We start from the raw sequence: 15,900 nt of genomic DNA, 5'->3' as shown, positions 1-15,900 counted from the left end.
CCCCGGGAGCCGGAGCGGGAACGCTCCCGCTCGCGCGCCCGCCCCTCGCCACGCGCCGCTGCCCCGCCGGGAACGTGCACCCGCCCGACGCGGCCCCGCCCCCCGTCGCGAGGCGCGCCGCTATTGGCCCCGTCCCCCACCCCGTGCCGGCGCTGTTGTGACACGTGAGGGCGGCGCACGTGGGGACGTTATGTAAGGCGCAGGGGGAAAGGGCGGGGTCGGCACGCACGCGAGCTGCGGGGCCGCCGCGCATGCGGAGTGGGGCCGAGGGGCGGGGCTAAGTCATTCTGGTTGTGCTCCCTCCTGGACAGAGGCCCCGGAGGCTCCTGAGCGACAATGAAGCAGCAACAGCAGCAGCAGCCGCCGCTACCACCGCCCCCGCAGCCTCCCCAGCAGCCGTCGCCTCCCTTCGCCAGCCCGGGGGTCCCGGCCTTCCTGAGCAAGCTGTGGGCTCTGCTGGGCGAGACCCCCAGCAACCAGCTTATCACCTGGAGCCAGGTCGGCACCCCCCCCCCCCCCACCTCATACCCGCCCGCGTGTGGCGGAGCCCCCGCCATCACCCTGCGCTTCGCTCCACTCCGGCCGACATCGGGGCCTGCTGGGGGCCTCGGCGTGCCCGTGGGGAGGACGGAAAATCAGGGCACGGCCACATGGCTTGGTTGGGCTCGGGCTGAGCTGAGCTTCTCGGCAGAGGCCGGCTCGCCTCAGCCCTCAGCCTCTCCCTTGTTTTTTAAATGTGGAGTAGGTGCTCCGCTGCCCGCCCTGGGGGCGCGTCCCCAGCGCCGCTGCGGAGGGTGGGGGTGTCTGTCTGGCGGTTCTGACTGAGCGGGCTCGGGCGTCCTTGGGGCTGGGAAGGGGCCCAGGAGCCGAAGGATTTTGCCGTGCGGTTAAGGAGACGGCGTGTGGGGAATGTGGAGCTGGGGGGGGGGGTTTTCCCACCGCGGGGTGATGGGTGCGGTAGGAATTGGGCTCGCCCTCTGTTAGCCGGGGCTGCGGGAGAGCTCCGGAGGATGGGAAGAGCGGCGTGCTCAGGCCTGGTGTTGTTTCCTGTGTGTTGCCCACGGGGCCGGATCCTGCAGGGGCAGTGGGGGGCGGCCACTAGGGGCATGGCCGGGGCCTTCCCGGGTTCGGTGTCACCTGCTGGGGTGGCGGGAAGGGGATGGGCTACGGCAGAAGTCGAACTGGGCACCAGTCTTCTTACAGTGCAATGAAGGGCTGGCAAGTTGCTACAGTAAGCATCATTGACAGTTCTAAGCACATATTTTAATAATAGCTACTTTATTGTTTTCCCTAAATGCTGTTTTCAATAAAATCTTATTCTCAATATCTTTAAATGGTATTGAGTTAAACTCAACTGAGAGCTTCTTGTTTTAAATGCTCTAGAAATAATGAAATGTCTTAGTGAAAATGGTTTACCAGTACCTTCAGCCAAAACTTCCCAAGGAGGGAAGCAGGAGGGTTCAATAGATTATGGCAGCTTTTCTTTATTTTGTTTTTTCGTATGTTTTGTTTTAGGATGGGAATTTTTTTGTGGTGTTTTTTGGGTTTTGTTTTGGGTTTTTTTTTTTTTTTTTGGAAGAAAGATATTAAAGGCTTTATGAAGATTGATATTGTCTACATTAAAAAATGCTGATTTGGTGCCTTATGCTTTTAATGGAGTATTTCCAAATCCATTGTTTATGTTTATCTAAAGTAAACATACTAATACCTCTGTAGGTATCCTTGTGTCATTTTTTTAATTAAAAACAGTAAAAATAATTGTTTGAGATTCTCCAAGGCTGTTTCTAGAGGGGAAGGTTCATCCATCGCAGTTGATATTGTTAGCAACCAGCAGTTCTTGTGGAGGAGGTAGTGGGATTGTTTGTGGTATGTGTGAGGAGTACCAAATGAAGCACTTGGAAGACTGCTGTGTGCTGGAGTCATTGGCACCAGGAGTTGACAATCGTTGACAATTCGCTGTGTAGTAAAGCTTACAGGCTTAACGTCTGTACAGCTTTGCTGTAAATGACTGTCAGGGCAACAAGAGCTTGTGGATATGTTTCCCATATTTTCATGTGCTAGGCCTGGACAATGTCAAGGTGATGATAAAGTGAGGCATTGGAAGTTGTCTGTTGGTGTCACAGGTCGATGTAATGTCACTTGGTTCATCGCCTTCAGTTTGTGAATTTCTCACACAGCATTGGCTAAGATAGTCTGTTCTTGCCATTTCTTTTGTTTCCCCTTTTTCTTCCACTGATTGCTTCTCAGCAGGAGGTAAGTAGGCATTACTGGAAGTTTTCATCTCCCTCTCTTCTCCTCAGTGTTAAGTGCTTAAGTCATCCAGTGGAGCGCCATTTGTAACATCCTGTTTCTGATGCTCCCTGCTGATTTGCTGGAACGAGCTGTTGTGGTTTAACCCCCACTGGTAACTAAGTACAGCTCAGCCACTTGCTCACTTCCCCACCCCCTGGTAGAGAAAGTAAAACTCATGGGTTGAGATAACCATTTAAAACTGAAGTGAAGTAAGGTGTGTGATAGCAATAATAAAACAGAAAGAAAAAACACAAGACAAGCAAATGCCCAATATAATTGCTTACTTCCTGCAGGCCAGTACTCAGCCCATCCGAAAACAGCAGTTTGCCCTCCTGCTGCATAACTCCCCCAGTTTATATATTGGGCACAAGGTTCTCTGGTATGGAATATCCCTTTGCCCAGTTTGGGTCCGTTGTACTGTCTGTGCACCCTCACAGCTTCTTGTGTGCCTGCATACTGGCAGTGCTTGGGAAGCTGAAAAGACCTTGACTGCTCAACAACAACTAAAGCTTCAACTTACTATCAACATTATTCTCTCACTGAATCCAAAACTCAGCACTCTACCAGCTACTAAGAAAAAAATTAGTTATATCCTAGCTGAAACAAGGACACCTGCCTTTGGACAAGGACCTTCATATGGTCTTATAGTTGGTTCTTTAAGCTTCTTGGGATCACAGAGCTGCTGTCATTTGAGGATAAGAGAAGTGACTCACTAAACTAAAAAGGCCTCTTAAGAAGATGCAGGCAAAGCGTTGACATTTGTTGAAGATAAGACTTTTTATTAACTATGGGGTGAGAGTATTGTTTATGTGTAGACAAAACCTAAACCATTTTGAAGTAGGTAATTTGCATTCTGCCAATTACTTGCCCTGTAGTTTAAATGGAGTGCAGTCATTGAAGAACAAAGAGCTGATCCTTCTATTTTAGTTGAAGCCTGTGGATTAAATAAAAGATCAGTCTTCCCTCACAATTGGCATTCCAGAAGTGGAATCTTGCTTTAGGTGGCTACCTTTTTGGTAACTCCAAAACTCAATGGACATCCTCACCTCTTTGACAGTTTCATCTGCTCTACAGATCCTATCAAACCAATCATGCTTTTATACTGAAAAGCAGATGGGACTGTCAGCTGGTTGTTGATATTTTTTCCTTGCTCGGGTTCTTTGTTAAGATTCCTTACCAGGGCTTCAAAACTACATTCAAAATTAATGTATTGTCCAGTAGTGAAGCTGGTAAACAATTATTTCATCTCTTCAGGCAGTGTGTAACAATAGAGATGTTTGCCTTCAGATACAGGTGATGATGTAAATTGATAGTACTCAGTTGCTTTGCACAACTGCAAGGTTTGTACCCTTTTTGTTTTGGAAAATTGTCGGCAAGCAGATCTGTAATGTCCTGCATGCACAAAGGAAACATTCCAATCTGGTGATTAATTCTAAAAGCCCAGTGTGTTTTCTGCTATGGTTTTTAAGTAGCTTAATGTGTCTCTCTCGTTTTAGAATGGAAAGAGTTTCTTGGTGTTGGATGAACAGAGATTTGCAAAAGAAATTCTTCCCAAGTACTTCAAGCATAACAACATGGCAAGCTTTGTCAGACAGTTAAACATGTGTAAGTTCCTGGATTTTTTGCATTCTAGCATAGTTCTAAATCCTGTATGTAAAAGTTAAGTTGCAATTTCCTTTGAGCAGGTGCTTTGTGTTCTCTGCAACTAGGATACTGTCTTATCCTCAAAATTGGTAACAGGATAGTTGGGACAGCATACTTTGAATTTCTTAATGTGGGTTTTGAGGTTTTTCTTTTCTTTTTTTTAAAGATGGCTTCCGTAAAGTCGTCCATGTTGATTCTGGAATTGTCAAACTGGAGCGAGACGGTCCAGTAGAGTTTCGGCATGCATATTTTAGGCAGGGCCGGGAGGACTTGCTGGAACACATTAAAAGGAAGGTTAGTGAAGAGCCAGTATGTGGAAAACCTGTATTATTCAGTATTGATAAAAAGCTAAGTTCATGTCAAATTTTATTGCAGGATTGTGGGTGCAAATAAGTTCGGATTTTATGGAGACAAATTGCCCTGCTTTCATTTATATCTTGAGCTTGTTTAAAGATATTTTGGGGGATTTGACAAGGCTTTTTTATCTACTTCGCTGTCATTATAGTAAAGTTTCACAGGTGGCAAAAAAAGCTTGAGTTATGTAATATGACAATTTGCAAATGAGTATTAGAAGTGCAGAGCATACTTTGACTTTACCATCCACAATGTAAGAAACTACTCATTTATGTAGCTTGTTTCAGAGCCAAGCTACTGTAAGCATTAGATTGGACACCCAAGAGAATGGGGCAAACCTATAAACACATTCGTTATGCTTCTGAAATGTGCTCTGATATTACTGAGTCGAGTGGATATAGATGGCAAATAGAAATACGGCAAATGAAACTGCATGTCGTGGTTAACTCCAGCCAACAGCTTAGCCCCACACAGCCACTTGCTCACTCCCCTCCATGTCAGGATGTGGAAGTGAATTGGGAGAGTAAAAGTGAGAAGACTCATGGGTTGAGATGAGGCCAGTTTAAAGTCAAAGCTACACACACAAGCACAGCCAAACTGGGAATTCATTTACCACTCTCCATGGGCAGGCAGGTGTTCGGCCATCCCCAGGAAAGCAGGGCCCCATCACATGTAATGGCAACTTGGGAAGACAAATGCCATCATTCTGAACATCCCTCCCCAACTTCCTTCTTCTTTTCCTCAGTTTTATGTGCTAAGCATGACCACTGTATGGTATGGAATGCTCCTTTGGTGAGGTTGGGATAACTCTCCCAGCTGTGTGTGTGCCCTCTCAATGTTTTGTGCAGCCCCAGCCAACTGTCTGCTGGAGTGAGGTGAGAAGCAGAAAAGTCCTTGACTCCATGTGTAAGCATTGCTCAGGAGTAACAAAAGCATCTCTGTATTGCCAGCACTGCAGCACAACTGCACAAGTCCAAAACAGCCCCATGTTTGCTGCTATGAAGAAAATTACCCCAAGCCAGCCAAAACCAGCACAGGGTGATGTACTTGTTATCACCAGGTTATTGTGTTGCAGTTATGATGAAGTAGAGCACTTGGGAAAATGCCTGAAGAGTCAGGAGTGCACACAAATATTTGTAACAACTAAAGCTAATGTGGTGACAGCTGTGTTTTTGGTTTGGGGTTTTTTTGAATGCATGGTTTATTATTAAATTAAGTGCATATTTTGTCAACATTAGTAAGAAAATATACTTGATCACCAAAAAAGAATAATAGTTAAGCATGAATTAAGGAAAGTGTTGTTTCTGGATTCTAATCTTTTAAAGGTTTCTTCTTCGAGACCTGAAGAAAACAAGATCCGTCAGGAAGATCTCTCTAAAATAATATGCAGTGCTCAAAAGGTGCAAATTAAGCAAACGACTATTGAATCTCAGTTGTCTCTTTTGAAGAGGTAAGTTGCTTCATCAGTATCTGATCCTTAATGCTGAGTAATTGTGATACTAGATACTGGACAAAGACATAATTCTAGGTGTCTCTTGATTTCTGGTTGCCTGATTTCAGTTACTGCTTTAGGAACATAAACTTCCATAGAAAAATTGCTTTAAAATTGAACTTTTTGATATTATTAAAAGTTACAGGCAATGTTGCTGTTTGCAGACCTATCTAGTAGTAGGCAATTAAATAACACTTTTAATAATATTTCCATATAGATGCTGAGTCTGAATATTTAAATCAGCTCTTAGTATGAAGTATGCTGGTTTTTGTCTTCAAGTTCGAAATAGTTACTGTATTTGTTTTGAGGCATTTTGGTTTGTGCATATAATATTTGTATATGACAATTAATGTCTATGCTCATTGTTTTTATTTTCCTGTTGTTTTTGTCCTCATGCCCCACTGTTTAAAATTGTGGAAGAGTTAATACCCATGAAAAAGCGTTTAAAAAATCTAATTTGGAAATTCATTAGTTACCTGATTGACAAAGAAACAGAATTGAAAATCCAAATGTTAATAGAGTTTTTGTAGAATTAGAGATTGTGATTTATTCTCAACAGTGAGAGAGATACATGTCACAAATTACTTAATCCTTTAGAATTTGTAGATACAGACAAGATAAATAAGCATAAGATCATGCACTCTTAAATCACATCACCTCAGTAGAAACTCTGTTGGAGTTTCTATTTCTTCTTCTAGAAGATGGTTTCATGACAGCGTACCTCTGTGGCAGAGGTCACCGATTAGTTCAGGTTTTAAGAGGTAAAATTCTCTCATTTCTAGACTTCAGTTCTAGTGTCTTGAGTGTTAAAATATTCAGAGGCAAACTTCTTTTGCTTAGGCATGGTCTTTGTTAGAATCTGGCCAGTCTAGAGTAAAAATCATATTTGCCCTTTTGAAATCCTAGACTAATATTTGGGTTGAAAGAAACCTCAGAAGGCCATCAGGTCCAAATTGCTGCCCAGGGCAGGGCTGGCTTTGACTGAAATGACAGCCAGTTGCTAATTAGCTGACAGTTTGTAGAGATGAGAACATAGTGGTTGGTCTTTGACATCCATATCATCATCCCATCAGTTAAAAGTGATTGAGGTAGAAGCTGGATCTAAATCAGAAGACCTGGTCCTACAAAAGCTGTTGAGAAAGCTTGTGAAAAAGCTGAGAAAGTTCAAAATCCCTCACTTTTGCTGTTACTTTTGTGATGGAACTGTACTCTTAAATTGTATATTGGACATAGGAGCGCTTTGAGGAGTGAGTAGTACCCTTCATCACGCTGCATATGAGCTGCTGTTTCTAAAAACTTAGTTTAAGATTTCCTAAAATCCTATACACCAGTGGAGTTTGCTTCTTTGTGTTGAAAATTAAACTACAAAAGAGAGGAGGGTGTTATGTTGTCTACCCATATTCATTGTAGCTTTTGATACTCATTATCTACCTCTTAACATGGCATACCCTGTGGAAGCAAAAAGGCTTGTGGTTAAAATAGGGCAGTTTTTACACTGTCTCAGTAACTGGAGTCCTGTGTGTACTGGAAGAACCAAGGTTTCTAAAACGGCAGTGTTTCATCAAAACTGCTACCTCTGACATGCTCCTGTTATTTTTTTATCACCTAACATGCCTGTTTTACTGGAGCTAATAGAGGTAACTGGTAAATGCTGATAGTTAATTTTTAAATGGTGAATGTATGGGTAATGATTATTGCCAAATTTGGGAATTTTACTTTTTTTTCCTTTAAAGCAGATGGAAATTCTCTGCAGGCTATTTGTTGCGTTTGGGTCTTTGTTTCACAGTTACTTTCCAAGGCTTCTTGCTGCCTGTGTGACACTCCCACACCAACCCCCAATCTAGAAACACATTTCAAAGTGTTTTAATGAAGCCAACTGATCTTTAACAAAAATTAAATACTAGTTTTAATTTTGTGTGACTTTTGTAATTGTAGTTGTAATTTAGTGTGACTTTTAAATCATCATTTTTAAACAGAGAGAATGAATCCCTTTGGAGGGAAGTGTCAGAACTGAGAGCAAAACACTTGCAACAGCAGCAAGTTATTCGAAAGGTAAGGCTTCATTCAAGTGTTATGTGTGCTTGAGTGAGTGCTTCTGAGGTAGGAATGCTTTGCCATGTTACCTTGCTTTGCCCTCACTTAGCTTTTTATAATGTCAGATCTCTCTTTAATAAAAAAAGCAGCAGGGTGGTATATGATGAACAAACTCTAATAATACAAGCATTCAGGGTATTTTATTGCATAAGCAGAAAATAAGGCCAAAGTCTTGTGAACATTTTCAAAGAAAGAGGCTCAAGAACATCCTAGATCCCTTATTAAGTTACCCTTAATATGAGCCATCCATTTTTTATTACATGGGAATCGGATGTCTAATTCTCTGTCAGCTGCTCAGGAGAAACTTTGTCACTGCGAGAATTACAAGATTATCTATTGGAAGTTCACTGCTGCCCCACTTAACTGACCTGCTGACTGCCTAGTTACCAGAGGAATAGATAATTGAGTGGAACCTATTGATAATATGTTAACTTAGATTATTTAACAGTTAGATTTATGATCTACCAAAACTGATATAAAAGCATAGAGTTTATAGATCTATTTTTTTAACATATCAGAAAGGGCATCATTGCAAGTAGCCTTATAGCAGAGACTTACTGGTTTTTTTTCCCCAGTTTCTTCAAGCCAGATACATACTTTAAAGCCTTAGATTTAAAGCATAAGAGAAAGAAGGCTAACATTTCAGAAGGAATGACAGCTGATGAATACAGTTAATTGTACATGTAATTTTTTTTTTTCTGAATCTGTCAAAAATGCTTTTCACCAGAACCACTATTTACAGATTCAGGTTATATATATGGTCCACATCCCTATATGCCTTTTGTTATTGCTAATTAGAATTCTTTCAATCATTTGAGTTGCTTCATGTCTTTCTCTGTCTTGTGTGATGTTGTATAAAAGCCGGCTCTTATCATCTGCTATGTGAAAAGTCTTTAACAGTTGAGAAACTATTTAGATATTACTAGCACTGGTTTTTACCTTGATTTTTAGGTTTTCTGAACAGCTTTGTATAAAAGTTATTATGCAAAGAAAGTGTTTTGCTGTTCATGTATAGGTTTTATTATTGGTGTCTTTTGCTATAAGATGCCTTGGTACTTTTATTATTGGTGTCTTTTGCTATAAGATGCCTTGGTACTTACGAGAAACAATTACAAAGTAAAGCAACCAACAGTAGTGTTCTCTCCCTTACAGATTGTACAATTCATTGTTACCTTGGTGCAGAATAACCAACTAGTGAGCCTAAAACGCAAGAGGTAAATATGGTCTTGAAAACTTTTTGTCCACTTGATAAACTGACAGGCCTTGTTGACTAATTACCAAAGATGTGGGTTTGAGATGGCCGCCTTACTTTGCTCTTTCTGATGTAGGCCTCTACTTCTGAACACTAATGGACCTACAAAGTCAAATGTATTTCAGAAAATTGTGAAAGAACCAGCTGACAGTAGCCACCATGTAAGTTTTCTGTTACGGGTACTCTCTGTTTGGATGGAGTGCAGGTGGGCAGATGGATCAAATTCATTGTCATATGGCAACTATAACACAGCTGTGTACTGAGAGCTGTCAGCTTGTGTAAGTGATAGGTTGTGTTGTTTCCTTTCAGAAGTTGAAGGGGTTGATAATCACCATTCACTTCCCAACGTAAGCGTGTATAAACCAGTTACCTGTGTATTAAATACATGATTGTGCTGAAAGCAGTTTGCTTCTAAGAGTGGTGCTATTAGAAATAGCATGTATAATGTTGCATTGTTATCTTGGGAATGTGGCATCCCTGGCCCCATCCAGGGACAAGGGTCCAGTGTGCTGCTCTGCAAGGCAGTATCCAACCCAGCAAAATCATATCGTGTTCCTGTTACATTTCAATGAGTCACACCACTGAAAGTTGTTTTCAGCTGTCCAAATAATAATTGGCGAGGAAATTGTTAAAACAAATTGTTAAAGTTCTGTAGTATGGCACTAGAATTAGTAGCTTTATAACAAAGTACTGTTTAAACAGTAGTCACTGTTTTAATATTTTTAGTTCTATTATCTGATAGTGCTAGTATAATTTTATTTCTATGCCTGTAATATTTACCAAGTCTTTTTCTTGTAGCTGTTATTCTCCAGCTTGTTTATTTACTTGTATGGCTTTTTCTATTAAACATAGATTTGTACAAACCACTTGTAACCTCCAAGGTGTAGAAAAGCTCTTTAAGACTTCATTAGATGTGAAGCATTGTAATATACAGTGATAACTGTCAAAATGCTGAAGCTCATTGTCCCTCTGTGCCCTGACTCTTAAAAATAATTCTCAGGTACCTCTCAACAGAAATGAGGGCTTAAAACAAAGGGAACAGATTTCAGATGACATTGTTATTTATGATGTTACTGAGGATGTGGGGGAGGAAGAACATCCCATGGCTGATGAAGAAAATCTTCCTGTTACACCAGAAACAAGTGAAGATACCACTTCAGATTCTTCCAAGTAAGAAGTCTCAACAAGTGTGTGTTGATAAATGACTTTGTGTTGTATAACATGCAGTAATTCAGATGTCTTAGATATTTTTTTCGTGAAGTGGTTAGAATTATTCAGCACTCCTGCACATACAGAAACATAATCAGTGAATTCATACTGGCTTTTTACTTACCTCTGGATTTATTCCTAAATAGTTAATTGGTTGTTGGAGTTTTAATATCAGGAGGATAGATGGAAACTGGTGAAAGCAATCTGTATTATTGCATAATAGTTAAATATACTAAAGCCAGAGTAAGAGAAGTCTTCTTTACTTTTTGGTTATATGTATAGACAGGAATGACTTCTCTTGTTTTTCCAGGTTTTTGCGGAGAAGAATTTACATGTGGTGTTTGTCAGGTTTTGGTGTGGTCTTTGCATTAAACCAATGAATTTCAGGGTTCTGGGTTTTTTACAGTCCAGTTGTTTTGTGTTCCTTCTTGTCTCTACTCTAGTATTGCAGAAATTCTTCATCTTTTAGCCACAAACAAGTTGAAACTTGGTCCAGGGATTTAAATGCAACTCTCTTCTTAAATAACATTGGACTGATAGGGCCTGCATTATGCCTCAAGGAAAAAACTTTAATATTTGTAGCTTATACTTGAATTTGCACCATTGTTCTTGCTCAGCTGATGCCTGGGAATGCATTCTCTCTGAATACAGCTTCATGAGAGAAAGGCTGTGATAGAGAGGCAACATAACTAATAGCTTCTTAAGGGTTAGAACCAGAATAGGAATGAAAGCAAATCATTTGAGGGGCTTGCTCTTGGTTTTCAGATTTTGTTCCTGGTATGCATAATAAGGTTAACTACAAACCTGTCAGCGGAGATGCTTTGTTATGGGTGCTCCAGAGTTGATGCTGTTCAACAGGAAATAGGCAAAATATATACTGTCTGTCTGGCTTGATGACCTTATATGATTTGGTACATACTTCACATTTATATGCAAGCTTATAGTGGTTCTAATGACAAAAGTGTCAGTGTTCCTTTAGCAGCTCTTTAGCAGTTGGTTACTGTAGTCTGGCACAAGAGTGTCTGCTAACTGAGCTGCATTAATTGTATTGATCATTACAGAACCATATTAATGGAAAATAGATATTTTGAGTATCTTGTTGTGTTTGGTATTAAAAAACATTAGAAAAGTTTATATCCTGATAGTAGCTTGACGAAAGTGAGAAGTAACTAAACCTGTGGAATAATACTCATTTAAATGTATATGAAATGCTGTAATTAATTTATCTCACATTACAGCTGTAACTGTAGCTACCATTCTCCCGATATTGTAATTGTGGAAGATGATAATGAAGATGAATATGCCCCTGTAATTCAAGGGGATAAAAACACTGAATCAGTTGCTGTCCCAGGTAATGATCCAGCCAGCCATGTCAGTGACAGCACAAGCCCACTCATGTCAAGTGCTGTACAGCTGAATAACCAGTCAACTTTAACTGCAGAAGACCCAGTCTCTGTGATGGATTCCATACTCAATGAAAATGGAGTAATTTCACAGAATATAAATCTTCTTGGAAAGTAAGTAGTCTGGTCTTTTGTTTTTTCTAGTATTAGATTATTTGACTGAAGTAAAAAGAACTGAATAGCAGTTCCTACTGAGAACTTTAATATTACAGGCTATTAATATTTCAGCCAGTTTCTGAAGATTCTTTTATTTTAAGTATTTTAAGATGCGACCTCTGATTTTAATTGTTAAGTGAGTGAGTTGAGATGTTTAATCTGCCAGTGTAATGTTGTGGAGATTGTTTAAATCCTCAGGATTTATTTTTGTCATTCCTGCAGGTGGATTAGACCCATTAGGGCTATGCAAGAATTGCATCTCTGCTAATGTCATGTAATAGTGTTATGTTGACGTGATTCCTGTGATACCTATTCCAGAGCACCTGTCTGCTGACTTGGGTTCTCTTCTAAAGAGGCTAAAAGTCTTCATTTTTCCAGAGGTCATTTCTTGTGAAAGACTTAGTTCATTCTAGTTCTGGTAAAGATTTTTAGATGCATGTGGTACATCTGTGTAAAGCTTACTTAAGGATTTCTCTTACTTTATTAAGGGATACAGCAATAAAATACTGTTTGCCTTCTAGAGTTGAACTTCTGGATTATCTGGACAGTATCGACTGCAGTTTAGAGGACTTCCAGGCTATGTTGTCAGGACGACAGTTCAGCATAGATCCAGATCTCCTGGTTGATGTAATTTTGACTTAAAATTAAGTATTTTCATAATAGGCTATAGGAAACATTTGTGTGTATTGTTGCTGTTTAATATGGATTTAAATCACAAATGATCTTTTTTTTCCTTCCCTTTACAAAGCAAAGTTATAAATATTTATGAGTTTCTGGAGCACTGGTGTAAGTCTTAATGCTACACCACTGCTCAAGTGAATGCTTAAGTTTCTTACTGAACAGAGGCTTTCTTAATGAAATAATGCTGATATTTGTTGTGAACTTAGATGTCAAGTCAATTAATACTCTTGCTTGGAAATAACCCAGCACGTTATCTTTGGTCTTCACAATGAACTGGGGTTAAAAAGAACCTTCCTCCCTGTTGCAAGACCATGTTGCTGGCTGGTAGCAGGGTGTTGTCTGCCATGACTCACATGTCCCCTCTGAAGTGCTGCTCCCTGTCCATTTGTTCCTCAAGCCTAACCTGGGCCCCAGTGCATGAGGTTACTGGGTCCTGGTGACATGTGGCTGCTGAACGTGCTGGAGTGCTGTTGGCCCTTCTGCTTCACTGAGATCCCTCTTAAAAGCACCTCTGCTCTCCACTTACTGATGGCTCCTTCCAGCTTGGTGTCACTTACAATTTCATCCATCTTACAGACAGAATTATCCATGCAGCAATGTCAGTAGAAATTGGTGTTTTAAGACTGCAGCAAACCATGTTAGATGCCATACAGTTGTTTCTTTTGTTGTCAGGGTTCATGGAATTCCAAACAGTCTCCAGTCCTCATAGAGAGTGAAATAAATACAGGGGTTTTTCTCACACATACAGAAGCAATGGTCTTGTATTCTTAATAGCAACACTGAGATACCTAAAACTTGGATGTCTTTTGTCTTATTCAGCTTTTTACAAGTTCTGTGCAGATGAATCCCACAGATCATGATCATATCACTAATACCAAAGTAAGTCTTAAATCCATTGCTCAACATACGCAGTAGTGAGAGATGCAAAATTCACTCATCTTTTGCTGTTTTCTTTACTGGAATCATGGCACTTTGTGCTCTGGCTTTTAAGACTTGCATGAGAATAAGAAGACTGCAGCTGAGTTCATCCTGTTGGGCTTTAAACAGCAAAGGAAAAAGCACCCTAATTAATTAGCAATATCCTTTAAAACTTGTATTACCTCTACATTATACCAGTCTCTTGACTTTTGTATTCCCGAGATTTTTTTTTATTTGCAAACATGGTATGCACTTCTATCAGAATGGTTTCATCTGTATTGTCTGGTGGGAAGAGAAACCAGTAATAAGCAGTGAAGCAAAGATGTAGCACTTTAAATTTGTCCAGTTCATTTAAAGCATTGGTTTTGGTTCTTGCTTAGTAGCCTGTGTTTCCATTTCATGTTTTCTCAGCTAAGGTGTGTTAGTGTGGGTAATACTGATTATGCCACTGCATCTTATCACAAATAAAAAAGTAATATTTGTCATAGTCATTCAGCTGTTCTCCAGTGGCATTGGAACAGGTTTTAAAAGTGTATTTTAAAAGTTTGCTTTTGTTCCCAGGTGGAGACAAAGGGAAAAGAAACTAACAAGAATAATGGCGGTCCAACAGCTTCACAGGAAACGCAAGGTACTAAGCCCAGATCAGGTTAGTTGTAGTCATCTATTGAAACATTTCCACATTTGAACATTACTCTGAAAGCTCCCTATCTGATTTTATGTTATGCTGATAAATAACCAAACACAATACTTCTATTTGCCTTTTAGATTTTTGTCTCTGCACTAGATGCAGAGAAACTGGTGTTTTGCAGGTGAATCTGGACTAATAATGTTCTGCATGAACATAACAATTCTTTAAATACACAAACACCTATCTTTTTTAGTTATTATCCTTTAAATAAGTATGGGTTGGATTTTGTTTTTTCCTTCTGCATGTAGAAAGGCACGTGAATTTATATTCTGGGCATTTTTTTTCCCCACAGATAAGCAGCTGATACACTACACTGCTTTTCCACTCCTTGCCTTCCTCGATGGGAACCCAGGGTCTGCTGTTGAGAGTGGAGGCTTCACAGCTGAAACTCCTTCCACTGTTGAAAAATCCCTGGAAGGGGACGAGCTCCTGGAGAGCAGCCTGGATCCACAGCCCACCCAGAGCAAACTGGTGCGTCTGGAGCCACTGACAGAGGCAGAGGCGAGTGAGGCCACGCTGTTCTACCTGTGCGAACTTGCCCCAGCACCCATGGACACAGACATGTCCTTCTTGGATAACTGATGTGAGGGAGGCTCTGTATATAGTCATGAAGATGAACTATTTATTTAGAATATTGTTTGGTATGAGAGTTTTTTGTACATCATTGTTTTATGTAACCAGATATGTGGAATCTGAAGTACCTTTCCTATCTTATACAAGCAGCTGTTTAGCTATGGAGTTAGACAAGCCACCAGGCACAGCTGGCACTGCTGAGCCAGGCTCCTGATGCACTGCTGTGAACACTTGGTGTTGCCCACATTGCTCGTACTGCAAGTAACCAACACTTGTCAATAGTGAGCTTTGGTTTATGGTTTCTTATACTTCTTGTCTTATGTATGATGACATAAATTAGTAGTGTATGGTTAGGGAACACTGACTTTCTGTATTTTGGGGGTTTTATTTTTTACATTTTGTTTAACACACATGAGGCTTTTTTGGGGTGGGGGGACCAGGACCTGATGTAGGCTTTTTTTTTTTCCCTGCTTCAGCTGGGAACAAAGTGCCTGTACCTTGCTAAATCTTGGTTCTGCCTTACTTTCACTTCAGTGGAAGTGCTCACACATAGCACAAACTGGGGAAAAGTTCTTGACAGCTGCCAGGCCCCATGACTGCATGAGTACTTTTAACTTGGACCATCTATGCTGACAAAATAAATGTTACTTAAGTGTGATACTTGTCAGAAGTTTGTCTTTTATTCTGTGTGCCATATGGTTATGGATTTAACAGCCTCTTGTTTTCTTTCCTATCATAGTAGCTGTTCAAGGTCTGTTGTGCACAGTTCCTGGAAAATAGTTTCATTATCTCCAGACTGACAGGTTTATTGATAAGCCTCCAAAAGAAGAGAGAAAACTGGGTTTCAGTAACTTCATACATGCAACACAAAAACCACATTCCCCAACTGCGGCAGTGGATCCAAGGTTTTTTTTCCGAAGGAGTACTGGCCACTTGTACAAGGAGCTGAATCCATAGACAGAGCAGTCTGCTCATTTTCTGAATTCAGCAACTTGTTCTTTGATACAGGACTCAGGAGCTTTGTTACAGGACTCAGTAGAAGTGGTGTTCAGGTGTTTTACCCAAATTTAAACAGTTGTAATCTAGTGAGGTGGCAGCAGTTGAAGCAGGAATGCAGTTCCAGGTGCAAGGCATGTTAGTGTTT

General features: G+C 40.6%; 1 protein-coding gene across 8 annotated transcripts; it reads left to right on the top strand.

Annotated features, from left to right (window-relative positions):
* The first annotated feature begins 256 nt into the window (after window positions 1–256).
* Window positions 257–15,414, top strand: HSF2 (heat shock transcription factor 2). Of its 8 annotated transcripts, XM_059842203.1 has the most exons (14): window positions 257–498; window positions 3,789–3,897; window positions 4,103–4,230; window positions 5,616–5,740; window positions 7,759–7,834; window positions 9,029–9,090; window positions 9,205–9,289; window positions 10,129–10,298; window positions 11,576–11,688; window positions 11,779–11,854; window positions 12,418–12,523; window positions 13,397–13,456; window positions 14,057–14,141; window positions 14,476–15,414. In XM_059842203.1, the coding sequence occupies exons 1-14, from the start codon at window positions 337–339 to the stop codon at window positions 14,763–14,765; spliced, it is 1,647 nt and encodes a 548-aa protein (XP_059698186.1). In that variant the 5' UTR covers window positions 257–336; the 3' UTR covers window positions 14,766–15,414. The 8 variants fall into 8 exon arrangements, with proteins under 8 accessions (XP_059698186.1, XP_059698189.1, XP_059698187.1 ...); XM_059842199.1 differs by having other exon boundaries at window positions 258–498; window positions 11,576–11,854; window positions 14,057–14,123; XM_059842198.1 differs by having other exon boundaries at window positions 258–498; window positions 11,576–11,854.
* The last annotated feature ends 486 nt before the right edge of the window (window positions 15,415–15,900 follow it).

Source organism: Haemorhous mexicanus, chromosome 3 (assembly GCF_027477595.1).
Source record: "Haemorhous mexicanus isolate bHaeMex1 chromosome 3, bHaeMex1.pri, whole genome shotgun sequence".
Lineage (NCBI taxonomy): Eukaryota > Metazoa > Chordata > Aves > Passeriformes > Fringillidae > Haemorhous > Haemorhous mexicanus.
The sequence above is the reverse complement of the archived record's forward strand: the minus strand, read 5'-3'. Positions and strand labels throughout refer to the sequence as shown.

Excerpts from the sequence above, each read along its gene's own strand:
- HSF2 (XM_059842198.1), top strand. The coding sequence starts at position 337 with ATGAAGCAGCAACAGCAGCAGCAGCCGCCGCTACCACCGCCCCCGCAG. Across the intron at positions 9,091-9,204 it reads GTGAGCCTAAAACGCAAGAG|GCCTCTACTTCTGAACACTA; the intron begins GTAAATATGGTC and ends TTTCTGATGTAG. Across the intron at positions 13,457-14,056 it reads ATCATATCACTAATACCAAA|GTGGAGACAAAGGGAAAAGA; the intron begins GTAAGTCTTAAA and ends TTTTGTTCCCAG.